At 42.7% G+C, this 27,053-nt stretch overlaps 1 protein-coding gene across 1 annotated transcript in view; it reads right to left on the reverse strand.

Annotated features, from left to right (window-relative positions):
* Positions 1–15,986, reverse strand: part of LOC128709941 (acetylcholine receptor subunit alpha-like 2) — a 34,901-nt gene extending 18,915 nt beyond the window's left edge. The window contains exons 1-4 of the mRNA XM_053804977.1: positions 15,762–15,986; positions 12,974–13,018; positions 10,724–10,833; positions 2,503–2,683 (exon numbers count right to left, since the gene is read on the reverse strand). Coding sequence (XP_053660952.1) covers positions 2,503–2,683; positions 10,724–10,833; positions 12,974–13,018; positions 15,762–15,986 — 561 coding nt within the window. The remainder of the gene's footprint in view (positions 1–2,502; positions 2,684–10,723; positions 10,834–12,973; positions 13,019–15,761) is intronic.
* Between the last annotated feature and the right edge of the window lie 11,067 nt (positions 15,987–27,053).

Below are 27,053 nucleotides of genomic sequence, written 5' to 3' on the forward strand. Positions count from 1 at the left end.
GTAGCACTGTTGAGAACGCGAATCAAATCAACGCGCACCAGTTTCTTGCACAATGCCCTCATTTGTCACCCGGTTGTGTGTACGTCAAAAGCCTTTTAACCTTTCGATTGAGGCAGCTGGCGGATGGGACGGATGTTTGGGGCGGAAAAGCCAACGTTTTTTGGACGTGTTGTTTTGGAGCCAACAGCAAAATACACACAGCCAGCTCGAAGTGGTGTGCGGCCTTCGGAGGAACGTAGGCATCGCGATAAATGCGCAAGAAGTTGGCAAAACAGTGGCGCGGACGTTTCGGAGAAAAATTGAACGGTTCCCGGTGATGGGAAATGGCAAATATTTTCATTTCAACGCCACAAAAACCCTCACCCCACTCGAAGAGGCTCTGTCCGCCACGGCACGCACAACATCCACCGGCTGTCGATGCTCGCAGTGTTCCGGCGATGGGAATGGGAACGCTGGCAAACGCTACCATCCGTGCTTTTAACTTGGAAATCGTCCACCAGGCCCCACCACCACCGATGATGGTTAATGGTGACGTTCCGGCAGAACCGCAAGGCAGTGCTGTGTGTACGTACAAATCGAATGCTCGTTCATCGCAATCATTTCACCAATCAATTCAACCATTCACCGTGCTTCGGTAACTCGTTTCGACAGGGGGCAAAATTTGTCTTCCACCGTAACCTCAACATCCTAACATGCTTTTGCCGTTGGTTCGCTCGGTCACGGTGAAGAAAATTAACTGCCAACAAGCACTGTGGAGTGGAGCGGGAAAATCCTGCCCGCTATTCCCTTTGGCCAGGGGAGATCAACTTTTCCGTTCCACTTCGCTACAGTGCGATGATTGTTTGACAAAATAAGAAGTTTATTTTTGCTTTTAGCGCCGTTATTAATTTTCCATCGTACGCTTGCTGTTCCGGTTGCCTGGAGATCGTGGATCGGGTGAGAGGGATAACGAAAGTGAGAGTGTGTTTGTGTGTGTTTGGAAGAGGAACACCAAATGGGGCAGGACGGAGCCGGGAGTGTGTGTGTGTGTGTGTGGGATGGAAATCGGGAAAACTGGTCCAACTGCTTTTCAGTCTACCGAATGTCTCGAGGGCAAATTATGTACCGGCGAAGGGCTTAAGAAGGATCGTCAATCCCTCTCCATGAGCCATCCCCATCCCATTTCCCGGAAACGAGAAGGACAAAAATGAAACGAAAACGAACGAACGCAAAAGGCATCCCATTCCAGTGGCCAACGGGAAAGCGGTTTCGGTAGCCTTGCTAACTTTCATCCATCCATCAAGGTACGCCAGAAGAAAGCCAGAAATTTACCCTGACAAAACTCATTGGCTCGTTGACAGCGACCTAGTTCATCATCAGGTTTTGTGTTTATGTTTTGCTTGCTATCACTTTTATCGCTTTCACAATTTACTGTTTTTTCGATAAGAAGCGCTGTGGAAGCATTGGGCACGGAATGGTAACGGGGACGAATCCATCAAGAGGCAAAGTTTATGGATTAGGACAGCTGCTGGTGTAAAAATGGGTAGAACCATCTTCGGGCACATTCCCGAAGTTCATGGAGCAAAGTTTTTTCACACTCTTTGCTATCTGTGTGTTGCTCTTTATTTAATGTAACAATAGCATCCAATACTCATGTTGCGCTACTGTTGTTTATGCAGCAAATAGGCACGTTTAAGTAATGGATGCTTTCCGTTCGAGCTCACAAGGAATTCTTTAAGCTTTCCAATAAGTTAGCTACATTCAGTTGATCGCACACCAAAAATGAACGGCTGTTTGTGTGGTTTATGAAGCAAACAGTGGAAAAATATATTATAAATGCTATTCCAAGTGGAAGACATGCGATCTGTTACTAATTAACTTTTCAACAGCGTCGGGTAAATATTCTCATCACCAGTAAATGAAAATTGCATAATTGATGGGTGGTTTTCCGAGCACGGTTTCAGACACGACAGCGAAAGAATGGTGGTTGCTTGGAATACATTATGTCACGAGAAGTTGTTTTTGTTATGCGCCGAAAGTGCAATAGAAAATTAATCATTTAAAGTTCATTTGAGATAGCATTTTTGATTGCGAGCTTCAAAACATATGCTGCGTCCCTGGATTGAAAGAATGTTGTAATTGTACATAAAAGCTTGAGGATAATAATGAAACTTTCTCAAAAATTTGGGATCGGATTGTGTACTTCGATGAGAGGTTTGGATTGGATTTAATTGAACTATTATTTCCCTTCAATATTTGGCATACAGTAAGTTATTCCGGAAGCCAAAAGAACGGTGTTTCCTCATACAAAAGTTATCCCAAACAAACCGGGAATAGTACGCATGCTGTACACAATTAAGAACTATTCAAACAATATATTCAACAAAGGATGTTATATAAAGCGGTTGTCTTACGCTTTACTGCAATTTTAAAAAGTATTAAATTTCCCGTCAAACAATAACTAACTTTTATTAAACAATATGTGATTCAACGAGTGATAAAATTAGTTCCTTTCCAACTTACCTGATTACCATCGTACGTCCACGATCCAAACTTCATGAAGCAGGTCTGTTGATCGAATGGGAAGTAGCGTACGTCTATTTCGCATGATGATTTGAAAATGGCTGGTGGCGTCCAGATCACTTTTCCGGTATAATGAAGGATGGCTTTCGTTAGCGTTGTCACCACGTACTCTCCATCAGCGCTGAGTGCAGTAAAAACACAAAAAATAGAGACAGCAAGAGAGTGATATTAATAAAACGAAAGCACACTCATTTCATTGTTCCTTCTGTGTACACAAACAGTTTGGAGCGTCCAACAGCAACAGCATGGAAAAGGCGGTAACGGAAACCATTTTGCACATTTGACGGTTGACTAAAAAATATAAAACAAGTGAGTACACTCCCCCAATCCCACTAAGCGAATATGGCATGGTTGGTGTTAGGGTGATAAGGAGACACCGCGTAGTGTTATTCGTATAGTTGAAATAAAAATTGAACTAACCATTCGATCTAAATCGCCAATCAATAATCTATTCGTGGTAACGCAAGACACATTTGACACACATGTGCTTTTTGCAAAGCGGTGTGTATGATCTCGAGTGCGCGTTCGCAAAAGCAGCATAATTCCCTTCGGTACAATTTTGGGGCATACATTATTCTGGTGTTTCCTTTATACAAAGCGCCGTACGGGTTGATCGCTGATGACCTGAAAATCGTGCGTTTCCCAATCGGCGTCGGCACAGTTCGTGAATAAAACAATTCACGGATAATCGGACGCATATTTTCGTTTTGTCAAGGTGGATGATTATAATCCAGCGGAAGGATCAACGCGTTCCGGATGTATTTTGCGTACCGTACGCACGCACGGGTTAATAATCCAACCGATTCGAACAAGTGCGATAAATGCCTTTGGGCATTCGTAGTTAAGGGAAAATTGCAGTATAATAGTACAACTTTTAATACCGCACAGATTCCTTATGGAAAAGGTCAATAATGCAATCCTGGATTTTGAACCATCATACATCAACACTTCTTAGCAATTTAAATAATATAAGCCATTTATCAATAGCCTTTAGAACACACAGCTCCACAGTCTATTTAGTGGCATCTCAACTCCAACCCGTTGTACGTATTGCTTTCATAATGCGAACGGAAGCACATAATAAACGGGATCAATTAATATAATTGTGGTGTATAAAACCGTCAAAAATTAAATTTGTACCGAATTTCGATTGCTTTCCCATTTGGGCAACGCATTCGTCGACGGTTGAGGCGACGGTGGATAATGTAATTGCCATTGGTTCATTCTGCACGGTTCGCACGGTGCTCAATTCAGCTGTGTGCTATTAAGCAGTGAAAATATGTGTTGTGGACGCAGCCAAACCACTCACAGTGGCATGGATAAAACCCAATATTGTGTCATTTACGGTGCAAAACATTTTCGGTTCGGGTAGGGCCAGTGGATGTGTGGGCCAGTTAATACTGGAATGAACGTGCTCATTCAATGAAGGGATACGTGTGCTTCAATATATCCGGATGGCTTACCGGATTTTTTTTTCAACCATTGGGTAACTTGTGTGCACAATCGAATGAGAAGTAGAAGTAGGATTTTGTAGTCAGTGTTTTTTTTCTACACGGTTGTGTACTCATTGTACTTTATTTGAAGACACTTAGAATGATGACACAATTAACTGCAAAAGATAATGCAATATAAGTTGTATTAAAGTTATGAACCTTATCAGCATTATCAAATAGAGCACTGTGATGAATGTGGTGGAAATAATTTTCAAATTCCCCTTTACCATTCATCGTCAGTTCACTAGAAAACGACAGCGGAATGTGAAGGGAGAATGTGTGTTATTTCGTTCACGCATTCATTCTTTGAAAAGTATTAAACGATGCGATCTGTTTAGGATAATGTTGCTGTGTGAGTAATGAAATGCCGCACAGGATAATGAGGAAAAGCGGTGGGTGGCACGAGACCCGCAGCCATATTTTACCATATTTCGACTGCGAAACCTGCATATTCATTACAGTTGATTAGCATTCCATACATAAATTAATTTGGTGACAAAATATATTAATTTCCATCGAACAGTGACAAATGAAAGTGACGTGAGCTTTAAGCTTGAGCCCGAATCGTGTCGTCGTGTATCACCGAATACGAGTCTGTTTGTTTTCGAATCGGCAATAAATCGATCCGGTACATCAAAAAAGGTGTACCCGCTGTTGAGGCTGGGTAAAGCCGGAGCTATCGAAAAAATAAATCACGATCTTTGTGCACACTTTATCGCTTTGAAGGATTGAATTATGTAACGTTGGTACAGATTGGGGAGGGTTCCCGCTGGGACAGCAAAATGGAAAAGCTGGCAGGAGCCACCCGGTGGAGCAGAACATACGGCGTTAGTGAGTCATAGTTCAATGCGTTACAAGGCACTCATGTGTGTTTGCATTTGAGCAAAACGATGTTTGCTTTTGGCTTGATGCGTTTGATCCTTGTGTGCCCAGTGGGCAGGCTCATGTGTGTGGCGGCCCGTTTCATTCCATTTGTAAATGAAGATCATGAAAAGTTTCATCGGCAAACTGTGCGTGCTAGGGGCGGGATAATAGTGCTTGCTGTGGGGCGTTCGGGTGGTGCAGATTGGTTTCCGTATTGTGTAGCACATAATCGATAGTGATAAATTATATGTTTGCTTCCGAGTGGCCTGAATTTAGGAACGGTTCACCGGCCGTTGTGCTGAATTGGCACAGGCAACTATTGCTACATGCAACCGCATTCAAGCGGCGAGTAAAAATGTTTTCCTAACGTTTCGTTTCGTTGTTGTACAGTTTTTTAATTCATTAATATAATGCGAAATGAAACGATATACTAACTGAAAAGACACAAAAAAGACAATGAAAATGAATTAAAGGCCGGAAATAAATAATGATATGCGTTATTTTCATATACAAGAACAATTTATGCAATTGAGTAGCGTGAATGGCGTACTCTGCGAAGTGTTTTACGCAAGAAACATGCATATTTATTATCATTTGTTTAACACAGCGTTGTACTTAGTTTAATTTTTTTAGAAGGGTTTCTTTGCAAAAGAACAAAAAAAAATCCATACCCGCAATGTATACATTCAACCACCACACTTGGTCTAAACGTCCCGAAGTTGATGCATTGCTTCGGGTGAGATAATTGAATAAGTTCGCCGGAGAAAACTTTATCGATGACATTTTTTAAAGCCTGTTTGATGTCATTTTGATTTGCGTTGAATGTTGGAAAACAGTAGCGAAAGAAAATATTACCATTCTTATCGGTATGCAACACGGAATGTGTCCAGAGAGAGAGAGAGTGGGAAAAAGATAGTACTATTGCAACAAACGATAGATGAGGCTTTGAAAAACAAACAGAAAGGAACCAAAACCATTTGAAAGGAATTTTATTGTTGAACTTTGGGCAGCAAGCTATTGTCAGAACTTTTTAAATTTAAAAGCCACCTTTGGTTGATTTGTGCATTCGATTGTGTGGTTGCGTTGTGTTTGAAATCAGTATGAAAGCGTTTCCCAAAATGTCTCGCCTAGCTCAATGCTCTTCTTCTAAAATTCAATCTTTGGGGTTTATTTATTCCACGTTTTCTAACCTCAGGTAATTAGAATTAGCAAAAACTTTATAGACAAAATTTTGTCCAGTGGATGAGTGGCTGGATATTGGAACAGGTTTTGCACTTAAGTTCGAAGAATTATAGTAATAGACGTTAAATTCTTTAGTTAGTAAAAATAATGATACAGTAAATGATTTTATTTTTAAATAACTAGCAGGCAAAGAAAATATAATTTTCCATCGAAGAAAGTTGAACGGTTGATATGATTGATCCATATTAATCATAAAAATTAAATAACAATAATGGCCGTAAGCTCAAACATACACATCCACAACGGCGAAATGGTTTCTTTTCACATAACGCTGTAAACCGAAAACAAAAACATGTTGTAAATTAATTACCAAATTACTATTGGCCCAATTAACGCAACTATGGCTATGCCACCGAATGAGGTATTTGTTTAATCTTCATCTACCGGCAGCACACACATTCGGACCAAATGCGACCCAATGGGTCAAGCGAAATGCAAAACAAAACTGTCGTTTAGTAGTCGGAATGGCAGTCCCAGCCCAACACGTCCCGCTTCCCCAACGACATTAATTTTCCCATTAGCATACATTAGCAAATAAATTAAATTTCCCACTATGAAGCATCACCAGCCCCTGGCCGGGTCAATACATTGGCAAAAAAGGTGGAGAGAAGTTCGTCAAATAAATAGCGGGGCTGTTTGCTGTCCCATGTAACGCCACGTTGGGTGTTTGACATAATGTAACTGACAGGCAATATTTGTGGGTTCTCTGTTTTGTGGAAAACTTTCCCGTCACTGCCAAATCTTCCCACCCGGCTGCCCAACTTGCTTTTCGCCAAACCCCATAAAAACCGATCCATTTGAAGTGAATTAAGTTACCATCGTTTAATTGACACTTTTCGTCCCACAAGTTCCTGGGCGAGCTTCGTGTGTAAAAGCTAGATCGGAAGTGGTACAGTTTGGTTTCAGTTGGCGGTTGTACTAGTAGTCACAGAAACGGGGAGCATATCGCCAAAATATCAACCGTATGTGTGGCGCTCGTCTATATGAGTGTGTGCGTGGCCCAAATGCACGAAAGAAAACAGTGTGCGCCTTGGGCGAAGGCACCGATGCGCACGAAGCTAGATGAACAGTTTTCGAAACTAATTTAAACTTTTTCCCGCAATTAACTTAATGCTTGCAAGTGCGAGCCACCGGAACCAGGTCGTGTATATGGCGAGCTCAACGGTTCGGGATTTGTAAAGGGTGGAGAAGCACGGACAGCACAACCACATTGCTCATGGTTCGATGGATCCGAAGGGATACCGTCGCCGCCGTGGGAATGGAACGCGCTGGAGGGATGGCAAGTTTTGCAGCAATAGCAGCAAATGCTAGACCAATATGCAACCTAACAAGCCAACGACAAACCATCAAGCTTCTGTGACCAGTTTCCCTTATGCTCCGTTCCTTCCGTCTCGGTTAGTTAAACTTGTTAAAGTTGTCGTGCTTTGCAACACGCTGGTTAGTAGTTTTGTGATAGATTCCGACTGCTCTAAGGACTTGTTGTCGCTAATCAGTTGTGAACTTTGGAACCGTACATGTGCTTCTTATTGCTCATTAATACAAATTGTAATATTTAGATATGAGTTGTAAGATATGAACCATATTTTTACAACTTCAATGACGCTAAATGTATCAAGATTTTCTCGTCTATTTATTGTAGCAACTTAAATTTCCATTATGAGATATATTTACTGTCATGCAGCAGTTATTCAAGGAAAGGTAATCCAATCGTCTCGACAGCCTTTCATTGATGCTGATCTCTAAAGATACGCTCTCTCTCTGTAGATTTACCAGGCACTGAATAATTAGCCTAGGTCTTCGGGGACCTCGTGTCATTGAAATTTTAACACAAACAGGCCTTGTTGTTAATTTGTGTTTTTGATACCGTATTATGAAACCTTTTCTGGATGCTTGCTGGCAGAGTTATGAAAGAGAAGATCTTGTTAATTTTTTGATGCAAGATAAAGTTCTTATTCGTACATAACGTAAAACAATTTGCTATAAACACAATATTACACCTTGAACATCCTCACATTATGCAACGAACGAATAGCATCACTAGCGTGGTACATTCCAAAACATATTACATCCGCTGACGAAACAAATGATGCAAAAAATATCCACTTAAGGTTTATGAATTGGTCGAGAATGTAAGAAATGCTGCGTTTACCGCGATAAAGCCGCGATATCCGGAGACACAGGTCAAACGTGAAAGTGTTAATTATAATTTACCGAGGGTAAAGGTATGATCTAGATAAGGCAGATCTCGTTCTCGGGAAAAAGCAAAAATGAAAACAAATACAAACGGACCGAGTCGCAGAAAGGAGCCACTGTCGGTTACGAACGGAGCTGTGTATTTTAATTAACTTCCCTCGCACGGGAGGTCTCCGGGAGGCCGTGTGGACTCATATTAGCACATCATAACTTCGGTATGAAGACTGTACATTAGAATTTTTATGATTCTGTCTCACCCGGACAGTGGCGTTGACATATTTTCGTGGCTTATCGCAACCACCGGGCAAGGATAATGTAGATGCAGGAAACGTTTGTTTGTTCTTGTTATTAATATTTTATTCAACGAATGTGCAAAGGTATTAATTTTTTGCTTGAATTTCTTGTTGTTATTCTAGCTTTGCACACGTAATCCGTGTTTTTTTTTCTTTCTCTTAACAATGCTATGGAATAGTAAATTATAACAAAAGAGGATGTTTTTGCATAGCTGGAGTAAATGTGGATGGTAAAATCTTGCTAAAGAAAGCAGTCCGTCCTATGCCAACAGACAAACGTTCTATAACTATCCTTGGAAAAAAATGACAGAACTTTTGTGCTGCACAAAAACATAAAATTTCTCTTAGTTGTTTTTTGTACAATTGAATTTTATCCTATTACACAGTAACTGCAGAACACGAACCCCTGATGAGGGTTGTAAAATGCATAAAAAAGCTGCGAAAAGTTTGCAGCAATCGTATGAAAGCTGGAACAAAACAAAAAAAAAATAACAGACCACACACACAGATCAAACCGACAAGTTCATCGCCCAATCCAGGCGAACGGTGCGTTGTTGACTTTTGTGCACAGTTGATTTATTACGCAAAAAGTTGACTGTTTTATTTAGTTTTGACTTTGACTGTCAAATTTACTTCACTACGTGTTTCGCTTGTGCAAGCTCAGCCACCAAGCTGCGAATTGGGAAAGTGTATATGCGTTTGTATGGACGTGTCCGGGTGCGTGTGTGTGTGACTGTATGTTTTGCCACCAGCTGCCATTGTAACGGAACGGAAGGACCACGTTTGCTGTAAACATTTTCCCCACATTAAACACTTCGCTCCTGGTTGGCGACGGTTTGGTTGTGGGAACGTAATTGAATTTAAGACCGCTCATTTGCATAAGGTCTCGGGGTCGGGACTTTACCGTGCGTTCAATCGGGATGAACAAAAATGGCGTAAAAAGTTTATGCTTAATAAGTAAAGCTTTTGTGCAAATGAAGTAAACTTTGACGAACAAACAAATACATATGTCCCACAAATCAAAGCGCTTCCCCAGAACTCAATGGTAGCTTAGTTGATTTGTCAATTAAATGTGTAAAATTTCCTTTGGAGAACGCTTACTTTTCTTAGGAAGATTTATAAATTAACATTACGTAATATTTCGTTCATAAAATAAGGAGTACGGTTGAATAGAGTACGGTTAGAGTTTTTTGTTTGTTTGTCATGCTCTCGTTCACAAAAGTCTTTAACCACATTAAAAACAACATCAAATATTTAACACAATCCGCATCCCTTTGATTCGGTGCCAAACAATCCATTACTGCAAATGGGGCAAAAGCAAGCAAACAAACCTGCGGCTCATTAGGTAACACATTTCAAATGTCCACCGTAAGTCAATTCTGTTTCATGAACTCGGCCCGACTTTGTTCTGATTTCAACAAAATAATGCAAAGCAATTTGGCCAAACTGTTTCGATAGATGAGCATCATTAACGTGACTACATGGGCGATTTAGGTGTGCCGGCCCCCTTAAAACGCTCGTTTCGTATCATTATCCGCCGACTGACGGATGTTTATCACAGATGATACTCTGCGCACCACACAGTACCCGGGGTAGGTATTTCGGTATGCCACCGTTACAGCAGACGCAACACGTAGGGTTCAGGCATGACAGTGCGTTATTAGCATACGCCTACGTCATTTCAGTTGCCTGCCGCCCAAGCCAAAGGCGAGGGGATGTGGAAAAAATCTAGAATAAAAACTCATTGCAAGATTCATTGGGGGTACGATGGGATGGTAATTGGTGGCCAAAATGGACACCATTTTGCGGAGGTTTAAACATAACTATACATTAATAATACTAATTTTGAATTCTCTGTACAGAAATAAGCTCATGCTTACAGCAGTACCTTTTGTTCAACAGAATAGCTATGAATTTAAACGATAACCGTGTCTAGGCGCATCAGGTGAGTGCTACGTACGCACGAAAGACTGTTAATCTAAATTTGCTCCCAAATTACGGGATACAGCGCATACAGTTTTCGATCCATCGGTCAAACGCATTTAACAGTCTTCACCAAACTCTAATGCTACTTACTTGTTGTAAAGCACAATATCCGGCAGCCAGATGTGTTCGGAAGGCACGTACAGTTCGGTGACGCCACCGTACTCAGCAGGATCCCACTTGAATTTGTGATCTTGCCATTCCTAATGAGATAATGCAGAGAAACGGATAGCGAATATTGACATAAACATAGAAAGATATTTGATTGTAGTAAATGCAAAACTTTATGAACTCTTTACTGTATCTTTAATTAAAAACAACAACGGAAAAAGAACAAAATGCATGCCATGAACTTGAACGCAACTGAGTAATTGTTTTTCCTTCTTCCATATCTTACGGAAGGACACAGTACGTAAGCGTGTCGTAAGTGGATGTGATTCGATTACGACGTTCCGAATCCGTTGGATGTATTTTTGAGTAGCTGGTTGTGGCTAGCTGGTAGCTTTCAGTCGAGTGGTGTTACACACCTGCACCAGATGAATCATTAGCAACAGACACGCTGGATGCAACTGGAACGATCAACTAGCAGCGATCTGGTTTGCTTGTCATGTACAATATCAGTGGGATTTGTACCTTTTTTTTGTGCGTTTTCGGTGATAGATCAACTCGCAATGGTGCGAACATTTGTCGTCCGAATGGAGATTTCGTTTTGAAGGGTTCCATTTTTTTGTGCTTCTTCGACCTTTAGGATCCGTTTCGTGCACCTAGCCAGCCTTCCACTCGCTGTTAATGGATGTCGGCATGTTTCTGACACTCGAAAAGCATGCATCAGGGACAGAAAAAAAAAAATTGCACGGACAGGAACGGCAAAAACTCAACGCACTGGGAAATTCGGAGGCTGTGTCTTTTCTGTCACCATGCGAGGTTTTACAGCAATGTGTTTTGTTGCGTACCGCGGATCTTGTTTGCCGGCTTTATGCGTTACCGTACAGCGGTGTTCCGACCAAAATGTGCTTGGATTGTGTTTCTACCTTCATCTGCTGTGTTGTAGTTGGGGTTCTGTGGTGTGTTTTTTTTCTGGTTGCTGTTCTGCTTGAAAGGCCACTCAAGCTTTAATACGTCCCTGGGTGTTGGGGAAGCACCACAAATCGTGCAAAGAGTACGGTAAAGAGTGGCGGGCGAGAACTTTACCGTACGCATACGAACTGGATGATGTCAGCAAAAGAAACACTTCGTCTATGGAACTTTCGAATGTGGCAAAGGACCGTACGTAACGTTTGTTTGAACAGGCCTTTTTAATTTGTTTAATGAACGTGATTACGGACAGAAAAGGCACTGGTCAACCCGTCCCTTGAAATGTGCGCAGTTGTCGGGCCCCTGTTTCAAATGAACCGTTGAGTGGTTCATGAATCCGAAAGGCGATGGTCGGTGTATTTTAACGTCAGCTAATGTGTACTGCAGAGAGCCCAACGGTTAGCCACTCTGTGTTGCTGACGGTTTTGGTACTGGTACGTGTTATATATACCAGCGGGTTTTTAACAGCTTGAAATCGAAAAATGAGGTAAATGATTGTGTACAACTCACGAAAAACTGAATAATTCTTAATCTGAACACCCAAAAAAGGTTTGAATTCTTTTTACTACGAAACAATTCTTACTTGTTAAGTGAGAAAACAGATTAAAGTAATTTGCAGAGGTTTCAACGTAAAACCATTGCAAATTGCACGAATAAAGTTGAACTGGCTAAGATAGTGGTAGATTTTCAATTCTTATAACTTTATGGAACTGATGGATGTTGAAATCTATTAGTCTCTTGATTTGTACACCTTAAGTATTGCATAAGAGCGAATTTAAAAAAAAAACTTCAAGACCGATCTCATCTTGCAAAAGCTCAAAAATGGTGGCAAGATTTTACAATTACCTGCAAATACTCTAATGCATCTTGGAAATAACTCAGATATGGTCAAAACATCTGATTGCATTAGTGAAGATGTTGAGTTCTTCGTACTTTCTGATTCTATTTTAAATTGCAATTAATACCATACAAGGCCCTCAGAAAAGTGTAAATTGTGTAGGCTAATGAGAAATATCACTTCTGAATAGAATATCACTTTTGCAATATTTCGGAAAAGGTAGTAGAATTGCACAACTATCTGTACTCAGTTCTACTTTGAAAGATAAAAAAACTTGCTTAAACCTTACCACTCCTACTCAAAAACCTTTAACTCTATATTCGGCATTGATTTAAATCATAAAGTAATGTAAAACGTTCTATCTATTGAAAAATTTTAAGAAAAAAATCTTCAAATGAACCAGGATATGGTTGAACTCCTTTGAAACTTACATGCTCGAGCCAAATATTTGTCGTCAGGATTTGATCTTTTAAGTTCTGTAAAAACGGAAAAAGAGAGATAGAAAGAGAAAACAATATTATTGCAAAATAGAAATTCTGACGATGATTGCATGGTACAAAGAACTGGGACAAGTATCGTTTGATGTTCCACTAGGATAGATCATGTGCAAAAGATTAACCTCGTAATCGAGCTTCGCGTTCCATCGTGGAACGGTTTCGAGATGGATTGATTATGCTCGCCTGCAATGAAATAAACGTCAACGCTATTGCAATTGATCCACTTTGTCCCATCGCTGACCACGGTGCTTCTACGGTTGCTGACTGCTGGTACGCCGGGATGGATTTTGTTCGTGGTTTCCTCGTAGACCACATTTCAGCTACCATGAAGGACAGTAAACGATATCTGGCTCGAAAAAGCAATTCGAAGAAAAGAAAATACAACTGTACCCAGCCACTGGCGCCCGAATGGGATGGCTATCTAGCAGTGACGGTTGAAATTATATTTCCTCAATTTGATTGTAAAAGATAGCAGCCTCGGCGATCCGGTGCACGGTGCACCGATGTGATGCACCCCGTCTCGGATTACCAGGATCCATCCATTTTTCTAGCACTTCGTTTCCCTGCAGTGGGTGTGATGTTGGTGGATAGAATTTCATTTCCCGTCGACCCGCATCGGGCGACCGGGAACGAAGTCGGGGACCGGCATATCTGTTTATCCCATCATGGTTTGCTCAACCGGAGAGCACTTTACCATTAGAAAAGTCTTTGCCCGTAGAGATGCAGTTATTTTCACTGCTCGTTATTTCAAACCGTGCCATGATCCATGTTCCCACACTCTTTCGTTCGAGTGTATGCATGCATAATGGGGCGGTGATTTCCAGTGCCGATGCAGTACGCGAGGATATGCAAGGATGCTGCGGGTAGGTCGAGTCAGAGTCGGAGACGGTACGGTGGGCGGTAATCGGGCAACAAGAATTTACTTATGCATCAGCGGTTCTGCAGCAAATTTCCCCCAAACCCATGGCTCCAGCTTCAGGCAGAAGCCTCCACAAATCTGTGGCGGCGAAAGATTGAACCGGGTTCGCTACGGTATGGGATGTATGCTGGAAAGTTTTGAACAGACTGGCACTCAGATCAGCATAAGCCGAATGCAGCACTCGATGCAATCGTGCCCATCGGAGAGAAGCAACACGCTACGAGCGGTTGGGACCCGAAAGGGTGGGGGGAGATATTATCTTTAGTTAAAAACCGTGCTCGAGACACTCGTCGCAAGGATAAGCGATGTGCCAGTGGATGGTTGATTTAAATTAAATTTGAGATTTTCTCCCTCAATGGAGATCCCGCCAGGGAGACGATCTTCCAGTGTCGTGTGTTGCACATGGTTGAGAAACAAGTATGGCATGCTGGAGGCCACAAAAAAAAAACGGAAACAGATAAATCGTACTCGCGTCTGCAAACACAGCCGGATGATGCAAATCAGAGAATCAGTTTCATTTCCGAATGGTGGTCGCATTAGACTGCTGCAACGGATGATGAATAGCGCTCGGTTAGGTTCTTCATCCCCTGCACAACACAGCCGTTCATACATATTTTTGCTAGCTCAACGTCATGCATCGAATTTGCATGTATAATATGTGCATGGCGAAGATGATACAAGCAAATGTAGTGAAGATTTAAAGAGTTTCACTATGGGTCTTTTGGAAAACAAATTTTCTTTCATTTGAAACTTTCTGCAAGCTTTCCAGGCTGAGATTCATTCTAAGATTTCTCGACTGACACACTGGAAGAACGGGCACACAAGTTTTGGAAAATCTCGTGGAAGCTGCGAAAAGAATAGTCCAAGCTTAAGTTCCAGCACATGGATTGGATGTCATATCTACCTCGACATATACTAACTCAACTTGAACAGAATCCAGAAATGGCTCCAACTCTGCCATTTGGACTCGAAACCCCTGTATCTAGCAATCGGAAGTCGGAACCATTATTGTATTCTGTACAAATAAAATTAGAATGTGTAGAAATAGATAAGGAATCCTTCGCACTTTTTAGATTCTACGCAAAAGAGGAACTTTCAATTTATAAATATTGAGCTCTCAGCGTATCAGTCGAGTCAGTTTAAAACAGAATCTGGAGAGGGCTCAATGCGGCAATAGAGTTCGAGAACCTTGTATCCACATTCTAGGGAGTCATTTCTGGATTTTATTTCCAGTTAAACTTTAATAAACAGCAGAAAGTTTCAGATTTTTTGGATGATTTTACAATTATTTCAACGTATTCCATTGAAACTTGGAAAGAATGTTGAAATTGCTGCTGCTTGTAGTTGAAGAACCCTGTACGAAAACTGAAATTCGTGATGTTGATGGGCATCAAGGTATTATAGTTTTCCGCAATAAGCACGCCGATTTTGTAAAACATTATTATACAGGTGGATTTTTGTGTATCAGGAACATTGGATAGCACGGTTCATTTTAATTTTAATTGCGTCTGTGCCGCCATTGTGCGCATGTGCCGCCATGCGTTAATTACTTACATTGTGAGGTTTGTAAAGGAAACCCTAGTTCGTTACTTCAATATGAAATGACAGAACTATTAAGTTTCAATCAACTCTGTGGAAGATTATTGTTTTTATTTCAAGAAGATTTTTTTTTCCATGTCGTGTATAAGGTCATATGAAGAAAAAAACGGCTGTTCCAAGTTCGCCACCAAGTTTCAAACTGTTGACAACACGTACCGTCGTCGGTATTAATGAGGACTTAGTAGTCGGATGTAAGTTACTTACCAGATCGATCAGCTGTGACAATCTTAATCCCAGCTTAACCAACACCGTGTCGGTGTTGTTGCTGACAGGTCTTATCAGTCGGTTGTAATTACTCAGCAGATCATCGTACAACCGCTTGGCATCCGGATTGGCCCACACACTACCGATGACCATGCACAGCAAAACTATTCCAATCGTCATCCACCGGTCCGCCAGCGTGTGCCGGAAGCAGGGCATACGTCCCATCGCGTTTGTTTCGGTGTGTTCGGCCTGTAGCACACCGGCTGTCGAGCACACCAGCCCCCTTTTACGAGTTTCTTTTTTTGCGTGGTTTCGATATCGGCGAAATCACTGATTGTCTGTCAATCGGGTGTGGAACTGCGAACTGCTCGAGCACTCCGCGCGTCAATGTGAGGGATTAGTTTGTCTCTACCAGACCACCGACGGGGATACGTTCGCCCGGCGAAACATAGCATCGGTTGCCTCAGTCACTAGCCACACCGCACAATTACGCACCGTTTCGTCAAGCACATGCGAACACCGGCAGGTCAGCACTGGCATCCTTGACGGGGGAATCACAAGATTCTTCTTACATGGACGATGCTTTGGTGTCGGTTCATCTGTCAGCTTGCACGACGCGCGATACGCACACAAACAAGAAACGAAAGCCACACACGCACACTTTTCGTCCGTTTGACAGCTGGAAGGCAGAAGAAACAAATACAGCGCCTGCTGGGATGCTGCGTTGTGTTGGATGCTCGGGATGCTGTGCAGAAGTTTCCGTAAGGCACGCACGCAAATGAAGTACGTTGGGCGCGGATTTATGCTAGCACTATCGCACCGGAACTCGCTGGCCAGCCTGCCATGGTGGTAAATACGTGAATTTCGGTGGTAAAATTGGCCAGAATACGGAAAGCACACACGTCCGCAGACGTTTTCTTCGTTCGGCGATTGACGTTTTGCTCTCCGAGTCGCCCGCTAGAGGCGCACCAGTCGGGTTGTCGGTTGCGTGTCGTTGTGGCTTCGGGGGAGAGCAAAAAGCATCGCAAAAAGCAAAAAAAAGCGGGTTCCACACCCTGTTAACGTAGCGGGTTTTGGGCCTTACCGCCACAGCAACATTCGGGTAGAGCGCTTTGGGGAGGATGTATCTCTACTTTTCTCGTCTCTTTCGGTAGTATACTGTTGCTACTGTCACGATGCCCAGCTACGGGGATGCTGAGTTAGTTGCGCTCTGTTCAAAAGAGGGAGATTCTTTTTCTGCCTTCCATCCTGGCAGACTCTCGATGGTGCTGCAGAGCGCATGAGCAGGACACCACCGAAGCTTTCCCGAACGGTTGACAGAACGAAGGAAAGCACTTTTCCTCTACTGCACTGTGGGCTGTGGTTCTGCGAGTTGTACCGTAGAGCGTTGGTTCACGGTGAGTGTTCTCTTCTCACTAAGATTCATCTCACTGATCCAATCTCGCATCTCCGAAGCGTCCCCGTTCTCGTTGGTTGGCAAAAAGTGCTACCAGCAGTGAGCTGGAATGGAACGCACTAAACGTATACACCACTCTTGATGCTTGTACGGGGTTGTTGCCTGGATTAGCCCACGGGGCGGGAAACTTCTTTTTTTTCTTCCTTGCGATAAAGTTCGCATACACCAGCGTATCTTGGTTTGGAACTTTTTGTCTCCCGTTTTATGAAATATGTTTCGCGGCGGCGAGTCTGCTCAGTGCCGCTGAAGCTATTTCGAGTTTCTTGAGCCACGTGTTTTTGTGTGCTTTCGCTTCGCTACACGCTTGGTGCTGGATGCGGGCGTGTAATGTTCCCGGAATTTCACGGAACTCGAGATGGCACACAACGAGCAAACGGGTCCCTCCTTCCATGAGCACGCGTCACCGTCAGTTAATTTATTGTTCGGTGGGAAAGAAATGGTAGAAATGGTCGCACTGCTCAAAGAACGCAAAAAAAACAAGCACTGTATTTCTGGATGGTAAGCATAGAAGAATGGTGAAAACCGGATGGCGACGAGTTCCCGTACGAGCTGAATGAAGTCACCGTGTACCGCTAGGGGACATTGAAGGAGGATGGTGGCGAACACTCGATTCAAGCGGATGGCGGAAATGAATGCAGCCACCATGCGAGTGTTACATAATACTGGCAAAATGACTTCCGGCACGGTGATGTGTTTACCAATGGGCAGGCGATGGGCCAACTGGATACCGGAAATGATCCGGTTGAGTCGGTTGACTGCCAGAGGTTAGAATTCTTGTAAGATGCCTTTTTATCGCTGTTGTGCCACCTCCACTACCCTAGCCTTTGACCCCATCTTACAATCTAATGCACAATTACCTTTGAATGGCGAGTTGCGGTGATGCTTGACGGTGAATATTCCATACCGGACGTTACTTCTGGGTGATGCCGGAACAGTACTGGAATGAGGTCGCGTATGTGACGTACGCTTAACTAATCTCGCAGTAGCATTTGTGGATGCTGTAGTATTCCGAGTGCACATGGGTGAGTAGAGACCCCTAAAAGGTAGTTCCTGTAACGGTTCGTCTAAAAGCATCGGCTACGGCGGCGTCGGTTCCCTGGAGCCGTTGGGCGTGGATGGTTCCGTTTTCGAAATGGCGGACCTACACAGAGATTAAAAAGTGTCACCAGCTGACGCCACGCCATGGCCACGGCCCGGATGCCCGGATGACGGATGAAAGTGTGAATTGTTTTGCGGGTGACAGTCACCATGGCCGGAAAAAAGCGGGTAAGGCGAAGAAAACTTTTGTAAATAAAGTGTAGCGAAAATTAATGGCTAGCATCTGGCCCCCGTGTAATGAGTATTTAATTGAGTCACCGTGCCGGATGGTGTGGAAATGGTCGGGAACTGTGGAACCCATTTCCACGCCGCTTTGTTCTAGACATTTCGGTGGCCTGGTTGCTACAACCGATTAGCGGGCTGGTGGCTGTAGCAAGTGGCCGTTGATCTGACAGCTTGGAAGGAACGCTTAACGTTATTTGTAAGTTTGAAATGCATTACGTCGTGTGCGCATTGAGAGCTTTTTTTTGCTCTCTTGTCGTGAGGGAATGATTAATTTTTCCCGTTCGAAATGGCATTTTTCAATTTGAAGGAAACGAAAAGTAATAAAGGGAGAAAATAAAAGACAGATTAAAAGCAACCAATTTCTTTTACAACATTAAAGTAGAGCTTTTGGCTGAATCGGGAAGGTAAGGGTAATGAAATTTAAATTTGCAGCTTTCCGAATATTTAATAGCTATGTAGCATTGTAGATATATGAAGTATGTCCATTATGTCCTGTGTGACAGTATATACAGTGAGCAGTTTGTGCTTAAAAAGTACATATACGAAAATGATGATAGCACTTTACAAACCATTGCGCGTTGAGGGCTTGTAATCGTAAATCGTGTAAGTGTAAAATGACACACTTGCATAACCATTTTTGATTGAAGCGTGTCGTTTTTTACAGGCTGTACTTTATGGCAAATCTAAAACGCACCAGAAGCTTTGCGAGATGACCGGCATTTGACTAACCGAACAATTGATTTTGTGGTTTATAATGCAAGTAACATAGAATTTCCATAAACTATGCGCTGGAGCTATGTAATATGATCCTTACAATCACCCAACCACTAGCATGACTACCATCAAATACATGGAAGCGTCGAGTGCAATCGGGCAGCACGAAAAGGGACACTCGTAATAAAATCACTTGTAAATCATGACCATAAACAGCATATTAGCCGCGTCGTTACCGAATCTGTAACCGTACCGGGGTTGGCGGGTTGCAGAATCAAATTATTGTGCTGTGAGTGGAAGCGGAAAAATAAAGCGCACAACAACCGCACGGCAATCAAAAGCCGTGGACGGTTGTGAGAACGCTGAAACTGGAACGGTTTGATTTCGTTAGACGGAAGCCACGCACCAATCGGTACGGTTGGTTCTCTTTGCTTGCTGGATGCTGAGCCGTGCTGGGTGGCCGTGGAGCGGACCGCGCGGTAGATTATAATTTCTGTCCTCGATGATAAATTAAAATTGATTTTCCACGTAAACTTGAACGTTGACATAGCGCTCGGTCCGGGGGCAACAGAACAAACCAGACAGATGTAACATCATTTGATATGCAGTCACGCTCTACAAATATTGGAAGAGTAAAACAGAAATAATAAAAAGCGTGTAATCAGGCGAATGATACGGTGCGCTATTCACGGCACATGTAGTTTGCCGTAGTGGTACGAGAATATTGATTCGTTGCTTTGTTGCACGCTGCCATGCTTGATGGTGTCGTACGCCAATTCAATGTTTATCGTTCTGCGGTTGATTGATAATATCTGGGGTTGTCCTTTTTATTGTCATATTTGCAACACATTGCCATGGTGCTAACAAGTATTTTTGTAATCTGTTTCAGATTTTACAACATTTGAAATAAAAACGTTCGTTAGTTCCGTTGCAATTTATGCATTTATCAGTTTATCAGTAGAATTTATTCAATGAATATCCTTCGTTGTTTCAATTTTGAAGATCATGTGCTCGTCAATTTCTCCAATTTCGGTTGTACCTTTTTAGCCTTGCTCTTAAAGCTGAATTGAGCTTTGTTTTTAAATCTGACGTATGAATTCCAAAGCCATCATCTTTAATTAGTGAAGCTAAAGTTTGCGCAGGTATTCTTAGATGAGATAAGCTACAAAGAATGATGCTATAATTAAGGGAAAGGGACGAAAAAAAAAGTAAAAGCATGCTTAACAATATCTGATTCAATCACGATTTTTTTTGTTTTTGTTCAATTTGCTTCACTTTTAAGGAGTGCTTTCAAGGCCTCAACCAATAGTATGGTTTTGATCGATGCGGGAAGCGCAACCGCACGATGCATTAAAGCGGAGGGCGCATTCTTGGCAAGCGCAATGAATCGCAAAACGTGGGAACGTGAATTTAATTAAAATAATTCCCTCAGAACGGATGTCTTCCTCACATTGCCAGTGTGCGCGTCTATAGCGAACGCGCTGGTAGGAGCTCTTTCTTTTGTTTTCTTCCTCATATTTGCAATGGTGGATGCTTTTCCTGTTTCGCATGCCGCACGCACCGGTTTCCGTGGGTGGAATGTGCCTACCGGCACCGTTTTCCTTGTGTTCGCTTCCACCGGATGATAAGGAGGAACCGGAAATGGGCATACGCTATTAATTATAATCTTTCGTTGTTAGTATTTCCGCTGGCTTTCGTTAAAAAAGCAGAGCACTCAGAGTGTCAGGCGAGGAGAACTTCAGAAGTTAAGGGAAACAAATCTCAAAATTTAATTTAGTTGTTAATAGAATTATTGTCAAGCAGAACTGTGGGAATTGAGTACTTTACCTTGTGTGAGCGTGAGAATATGAAATTGGCGAAAGGGAGGGATTGTTCAGAAATGTCACTTATTATGGTTGATTATCAAATACTGCAATGCTCCGATGATGTCATAATTGTAAAATTAAATAAAAAGAATATTTATATGCTCTGTTGCACATGCACTATGTAGGTGCCAAACGTTAATGCTGCGTTCAGGTGTGGTAAGTGAAGTAGTTTAATTTTAAAGCGATACTTCCCGGCCATGGCTGCCGCATTTCCCGAACCGTACGAGGTTAAGCTTCAAGTATCGTTTCCACTGCACTCGAAACATTCATTCAGGGCACGTATCAAATACGAACCGAACGATTCTTACCGTAAATGGGATGTTTCGCTTAAAATCTGTATATAATGTGTTTCCGTTCCTTTGGTATCATCGTGCATAGTGCGATCCGTAGTTTTTTGCCAACTGCAAACCTTTTCATCGGAGGAGTTCCTCTCCACACAGCGTTGCCCTTAGTATCTGCCCTGTTTTTTTTCGTAAGGGCAAGCCTGCAAAGTGGAACGAAAGAAACCAATGCACCAGTGGGGCCATGGGCTAAAGTGTGACGAACGCAAGAGCGAAACAAAATTGTTTGCCATTGAGGGATATTGTCGCTGGAAGCGATAACCTTAGCAAAAATAAAACGAACACCCTTTCGGTTGCGAGTTTTACCGATCTCCAACACTCCCGGACAAAGTGATCGAAGGGTGCGGGATTTTTTTTTTAACTACCTTTGTTTCGCAGAGTTCTGTTCAGCAGTTCAGCTTGGTTCCACGTAGCAAAGGGATGGAAAAAGAATCGACCGACGAACAGTGGCAATCACTATCAGCAGCACTTAGGCGCTAGAAAATGAATGAGGCTCGAAAAATTCACCGGAAACATCCGAAGATAATGATGAAAACGTGCCTACGGCTTTTCACACGGCCAGCCGGGTGGTGTTCGCGTCGGGTGCGACGGTTCCACCGTTTGCCCGAGTGTTTGATAAAGACGTTGAAAGCGTCCAAAAGCGATCCGGGGCAATAACTTTGTCGGACGCGACCCAGGTTTGGATGCGATGCCAGAGTTTCTTGCCAGCCCGCGCCACGAGTTACTTTCCCGCGAATGTTTGTTTGAAGAAAAATGTCTATTTTCAAGCACTATGTTTGTGATATAAATTTGAAAAGAATCTATCAAGTTTCTGTTTCATTTGGTACTATCGAACGACACTCTCAAGTTGATCACCGTTTCCTCGCTGCTCAAGAGTGGAAAGTTTGAACGTTGGCAGTACATGGGAAAACGGTTCAACGGTGGAATTTGAATGCACTCAACTTGTTCGACTGCTGGCGTGAGTGCACCGCTTCACTGAGATGTGGAAAGTTTCGTACACAAAAGCGCACAAAAAAATGTCCCACTGTGTGTACTTAAAAATCTGCTCCGTTATGCACGAACGGTTGTCCATTTGTTCATATGTTTCACTCCGCGTAGACTTTCGTAGGGTTGCTTGAATGATAAAAATGTCATCGTTTTGGGGATGGGTTGAATTTACGGGTGCGACACACAAACACGCACGCATGCAGATACGGGCGAAAGCTCGGCATGCACGGAAAAGCACGAGCAACAAGCAACCATCTGAAAAGTCCCAAGAGTTCTGAGTATTTATCGAGCGGAGAGCTCGCGCGTGGCAGTGTACGCGATGGGCTTACGAACCGTGTGCAAACACATACACGGGACCAGCGCTTGGACGGGGCATGTGGATGGAATATCCATTTTTATTTTTGCAGCCTACAAAAACCTTCCCCACCGATGTGCGCATAAGGTTTGCAGAGAAGCAACCATTTTGTTTTGTGTGTTTTGTTCCGTGCAGAATGGCGCGGCAGAAGCAACCATTTTTATACAATTTGAGTAGGGAAAAAAAATAAAAATAAATAAATAACTGATCTGTGACGACCCTTTCTGTATAGGTTTTGCTGAGATGAAACGAATTGTTTCGGCAAGTGCATACGCATGTGATACACATGTGCTGTTGTGTATTTTCGTTTCCTAGTACACAAAATAACACTCAAACAACCGAACTAATATCAATACCTGGTCGCTACCTAGGGCAGCAAACAGCGGCAAAGGTTCACAATCAGCACGACCAGTTTGCTATTTTTATTGTGCGACAGTTATGAGCGTATGTATTTGTTTGGGGAGGGTAAAATCCAAGACGCGACAAAGTTGTGCACAAGCGAACGGGGAAATTTATGTTGAAGTCGTTTGGATTATTTGTTTAGCTTAACAATACTTGGTTTGCCGTTATGTGATGTTTGTGTTTGTTGTATTGTATCAGAATAAAAATTGTTTGCCTTCCGTTCCGCTTTCTACAGGTATGGACATTTTCTACTTTCACAATAAAAACAATTTATCCGTACTCTAAACAGGCGCCAGAATTAGAAAAAAATTATTCTGCAAAGCTGTGGTATTTTTGTCACATGCATTCCATGACTGTCATGCTACAAAATGTTTAAGTTCCATTGTACCTTAAAAATAATAATAAAAGTCATCATTTTAATGAAGATATATTATCATCTTGTTAAACGATTAAACGACATTACAGAGAATAGCCGCACTACGCTTAAGTGCTTTGTTTTTGTAATTTACTTTGCAATTGTGTAATTTTACTTTTGTTAAATTAATTGATAGATGTCCATTTTCATTTCTGCTTAACTGCTTAGCTTATTTTTATCCATCCCTATTTTTATTTGATACATTGAAAATAGCGTTCTAGTTACATTACCAACTATTGATAAATATTTCATTTAGATTATGGAAACACAGTTTCTTGGAATAAGCATGTAGAAAGAACAAAACAATCTACATTTGTTAATAATAATCTTAAAGTCTATACAGGTAGTATCATCTATCAAGATTATCGTAGAGAGAAAATAATACGAAGAAAGCAGTCGATAAAAATGTGTTCCTTCAAATGAGTTCACCCAAATGGGGCTGTCGCCGAGAAAAACACACACACACACACACACCTCTTCCTAACAGCTGTTTGTTGATTTGCGGCACGAAGCTCTTTGTTAAATTTACCTCCCAAATTAACTTTCATCAGTTGCGTCCTTTGCTTCAGCTTCCGAGCGGGATAACATTGTACAGGCATGCAACACCACACTCACGGCACCGTTGATGGCCATTTTGCGGCAAAGAAAGATCGTTCCGTACCATGCCTCCCCAATAGCTGCACTGCACGCACCCTTACAACGCGTTGCGAGTGAAATGGGGGATTTTTTCGCCCCTCCCTTGTGTTTGCTCGGTTGTTGTTGCTCAAATATCAACGGCACGAATACCAAATCCGCTTTCCGCTATCGAGGCAGCACCGGTTGGCCCGGTGTACCGCGGTGCCAAAGGATTTGACGCAAGACTCGACGTACTGTCTGGTCGATTTTTTGACACCTTACGCCTTCTCATACACCCCGAAGGTTTTGGGGGGAGGGGAGCGGGCATTGGAGTTGCCCCGGATGGTGGTGTCGTTGGTCGGTTGGTTATTGCTTCGGTTTCGTACATGCTGATCACGCAGCAGCCGACAGTACATTTTGCATACCGAATTTCGATTGGATCGTCTTCGGTCACGGCAAGAATATGGCCGGGTATTATAGCGTTCGTTCGTTTCGGGGAAGCAACCGTCCGTGTAGGCCGGGCCCAGTAAGCGCCACTCACTTACGTCACTGCCTTATTCCGTTAGTCAGCTAGGTGCCGGAAAAACCAATGTTTCTGCTGCTCGATAGCCCATCTTAACGAACGTCAACCGGGAGCTCGAGAACCGTAGACGGTCTTCCCTTTTTTGGCCAGCCCGTGATGCCTGATGTGATTTAATGGGATTTGGAAAATTAATCGCACTGGTTTCGTTCGCTCACCGTCACACTTCGATGCACCAGTGGCAGTGGCTCACTTTTATTAATTAGATACTCCTTACGGGCGGACCACGGTCGGGAATGCTGATTGGCACAATGATCAAACGCCAGAAAGGCATTTGTTTGACTGAGCAAATAATTACACCAGGGATTGCATTGGATTCGTAATCAGCAACAAAAGGCTTGCGTTACAAAAACCCAAACTCACCATTTGAACAACACCTCTTCAAACACCCCCAAAACTAGTGTAAGTTTCTGCTTAAACGAATAAAAAGTACACTACATCGAAAGCCCGGAGCCTGATTTACGATTCCGCAGATTAAAAGCTAATCCAATTGTAGAAGTTTTGTACCGTGTCGCCTACCGAATGTGTTTGGCCGGAGCATTTTTGTACGGAAAATTGCTTCCCGCTTGCTTGGTGCGCTTGGTGGTTCCGGAATCTTCGGGTCGTCCAACACCTTGGGTACGTTTTGGGTACGGCAAAGACACGGCAGCGTAAATAATGCAGAGATAAAACATGAAACTTTACCGGGAACATTCTCGTTGCGAGAAGGTGGTGGTTGTTCCTGGTAGTTAGATCGGGAATACTACCCACGTGGGCGTAACCGTTACGAGGCAGTAAATCGGACCGGCAATCGTTGTATGTGTGTGTGTGTGTTTGTGAGTGCTGTTGGTATTAGAAGCTTAATAACAAAAATGCACACTCGCAACGAATGGAATGCAGTTTGGGAGCAACGCAATGGGAGCTTTTGCCTTTGCAGCAATTGGATTTTGCAAGTTTAGTCTGTACAATCTAAAGGAAACATTCAAGCGTCACACGGTGGTTATTTATCTAATAACCCATATGAAACAAGCTTTTCTTGGAATCTTTTCTGCTCTGAAGATCAAAATCTTGGGCTAAAAAAAATCCACTTTATTGTTGTAATATTGTATCTTTTTTCCCAAGCTTTTCAGTTTGTACAGTAGTGTGCATGACGCCAGATACAAAACTTTAAAATGAGATTATATTTGGCTGTATGTAAATTCGATTCATCTAATCATGCAAAACTTTACACTGCCACGGTCGAAGGAATCCAAACCGGGTGCACGATTCGATGAGTTGCCGAAAAACTGCCATGAACAATTTGTTAATCGAAAAGAAGATAAGTTTTCGGTGGACAAAGTTTGGTTGGACAGGACGACAAAAAAATAATGCTTCAGTAACACACTCAACAAAATATGCACCTCCATACCAGCTGGCCGAATGGAAAGGAGTGAGAAGCAGGTGTGTATGTGCATGTATGTATGTAGGTGTCTGTGTGTGTGTATTCGAGGAGGACATATTGCGTCCTGGGGCAATGGCGGGAACTGTATCGTCGGTAATGAAATGGGGTTTCTCGTAAGGCCTCTCTTTTATGTGTCCCCTGGTGAGCGTCAGTAGCGTTGTTTTTAGGTTAGGTTTATCTTAGATCTTCTTGTTGCACTTTGTCGTGTTTTGTTGTTGTTGTTTTGGACCATGTTTTTCCCCCGTTCGTGTCCGCTTAATGCTTTCATTTGGCGCTGATGAAGGAAGGTTTTAAGAAGTCTTTGAGTTCCCACGGCAGTACGGGGGTTCGTTTGGTTTTTGTTTTTTATTCGTCCCTGCTTTCTGGGACTGTAGATCAAAACCAAATGGGAGGGATGGTAAATTTTGTGACTTACTTCAAATTGGCCGTTTTTTTTCTCTTCTGCTTTCCCCTATGTTTGCTGCTCTCGTTGGCTCAATCCATTCCATTTCTCCCGGGACAGTCCGCAAGACGCAAGACATCTGGTCGGTGGCTTTTCTTCAACGCTACGTACCACGCAATTTGGAGCATCTGCAGTGCGAAACTCCGGGTCTTATCAGAATCGCTTCGGGGATCAGATGAGGTTTTTTTTGTCTCAGTGTTGAAGTTGTGTGTGTGTGCGTGTTTCATTTACGTTGAATTTTCACCATACGAGTGTCACCATTGAATGAGTGAAAATAAAAGCAGGAAGAAAAGGTGAACTTTCGTGCTCCTTTCGTTTTCCATTTACTGTTGAGCTGAGTTTGAGGTTCATTGTTTCACGGCGTAAAGTTTGTTTTA

Source organism: Anopheles marshallii, chromosome 2 (genome assembly GCF_943734725.1).
Source record: "Anopheles marshallii chromosome 2, idAnoMarsDA_429_01, whole genome shotgun sequence".
Taxonomy (NCBI): domain Eukaryota; kingdom Metazoa; phylum Arthropoda; class Insecta; order Diptera; family Culicidae; genus Anopheles; species Anopheles marshallii.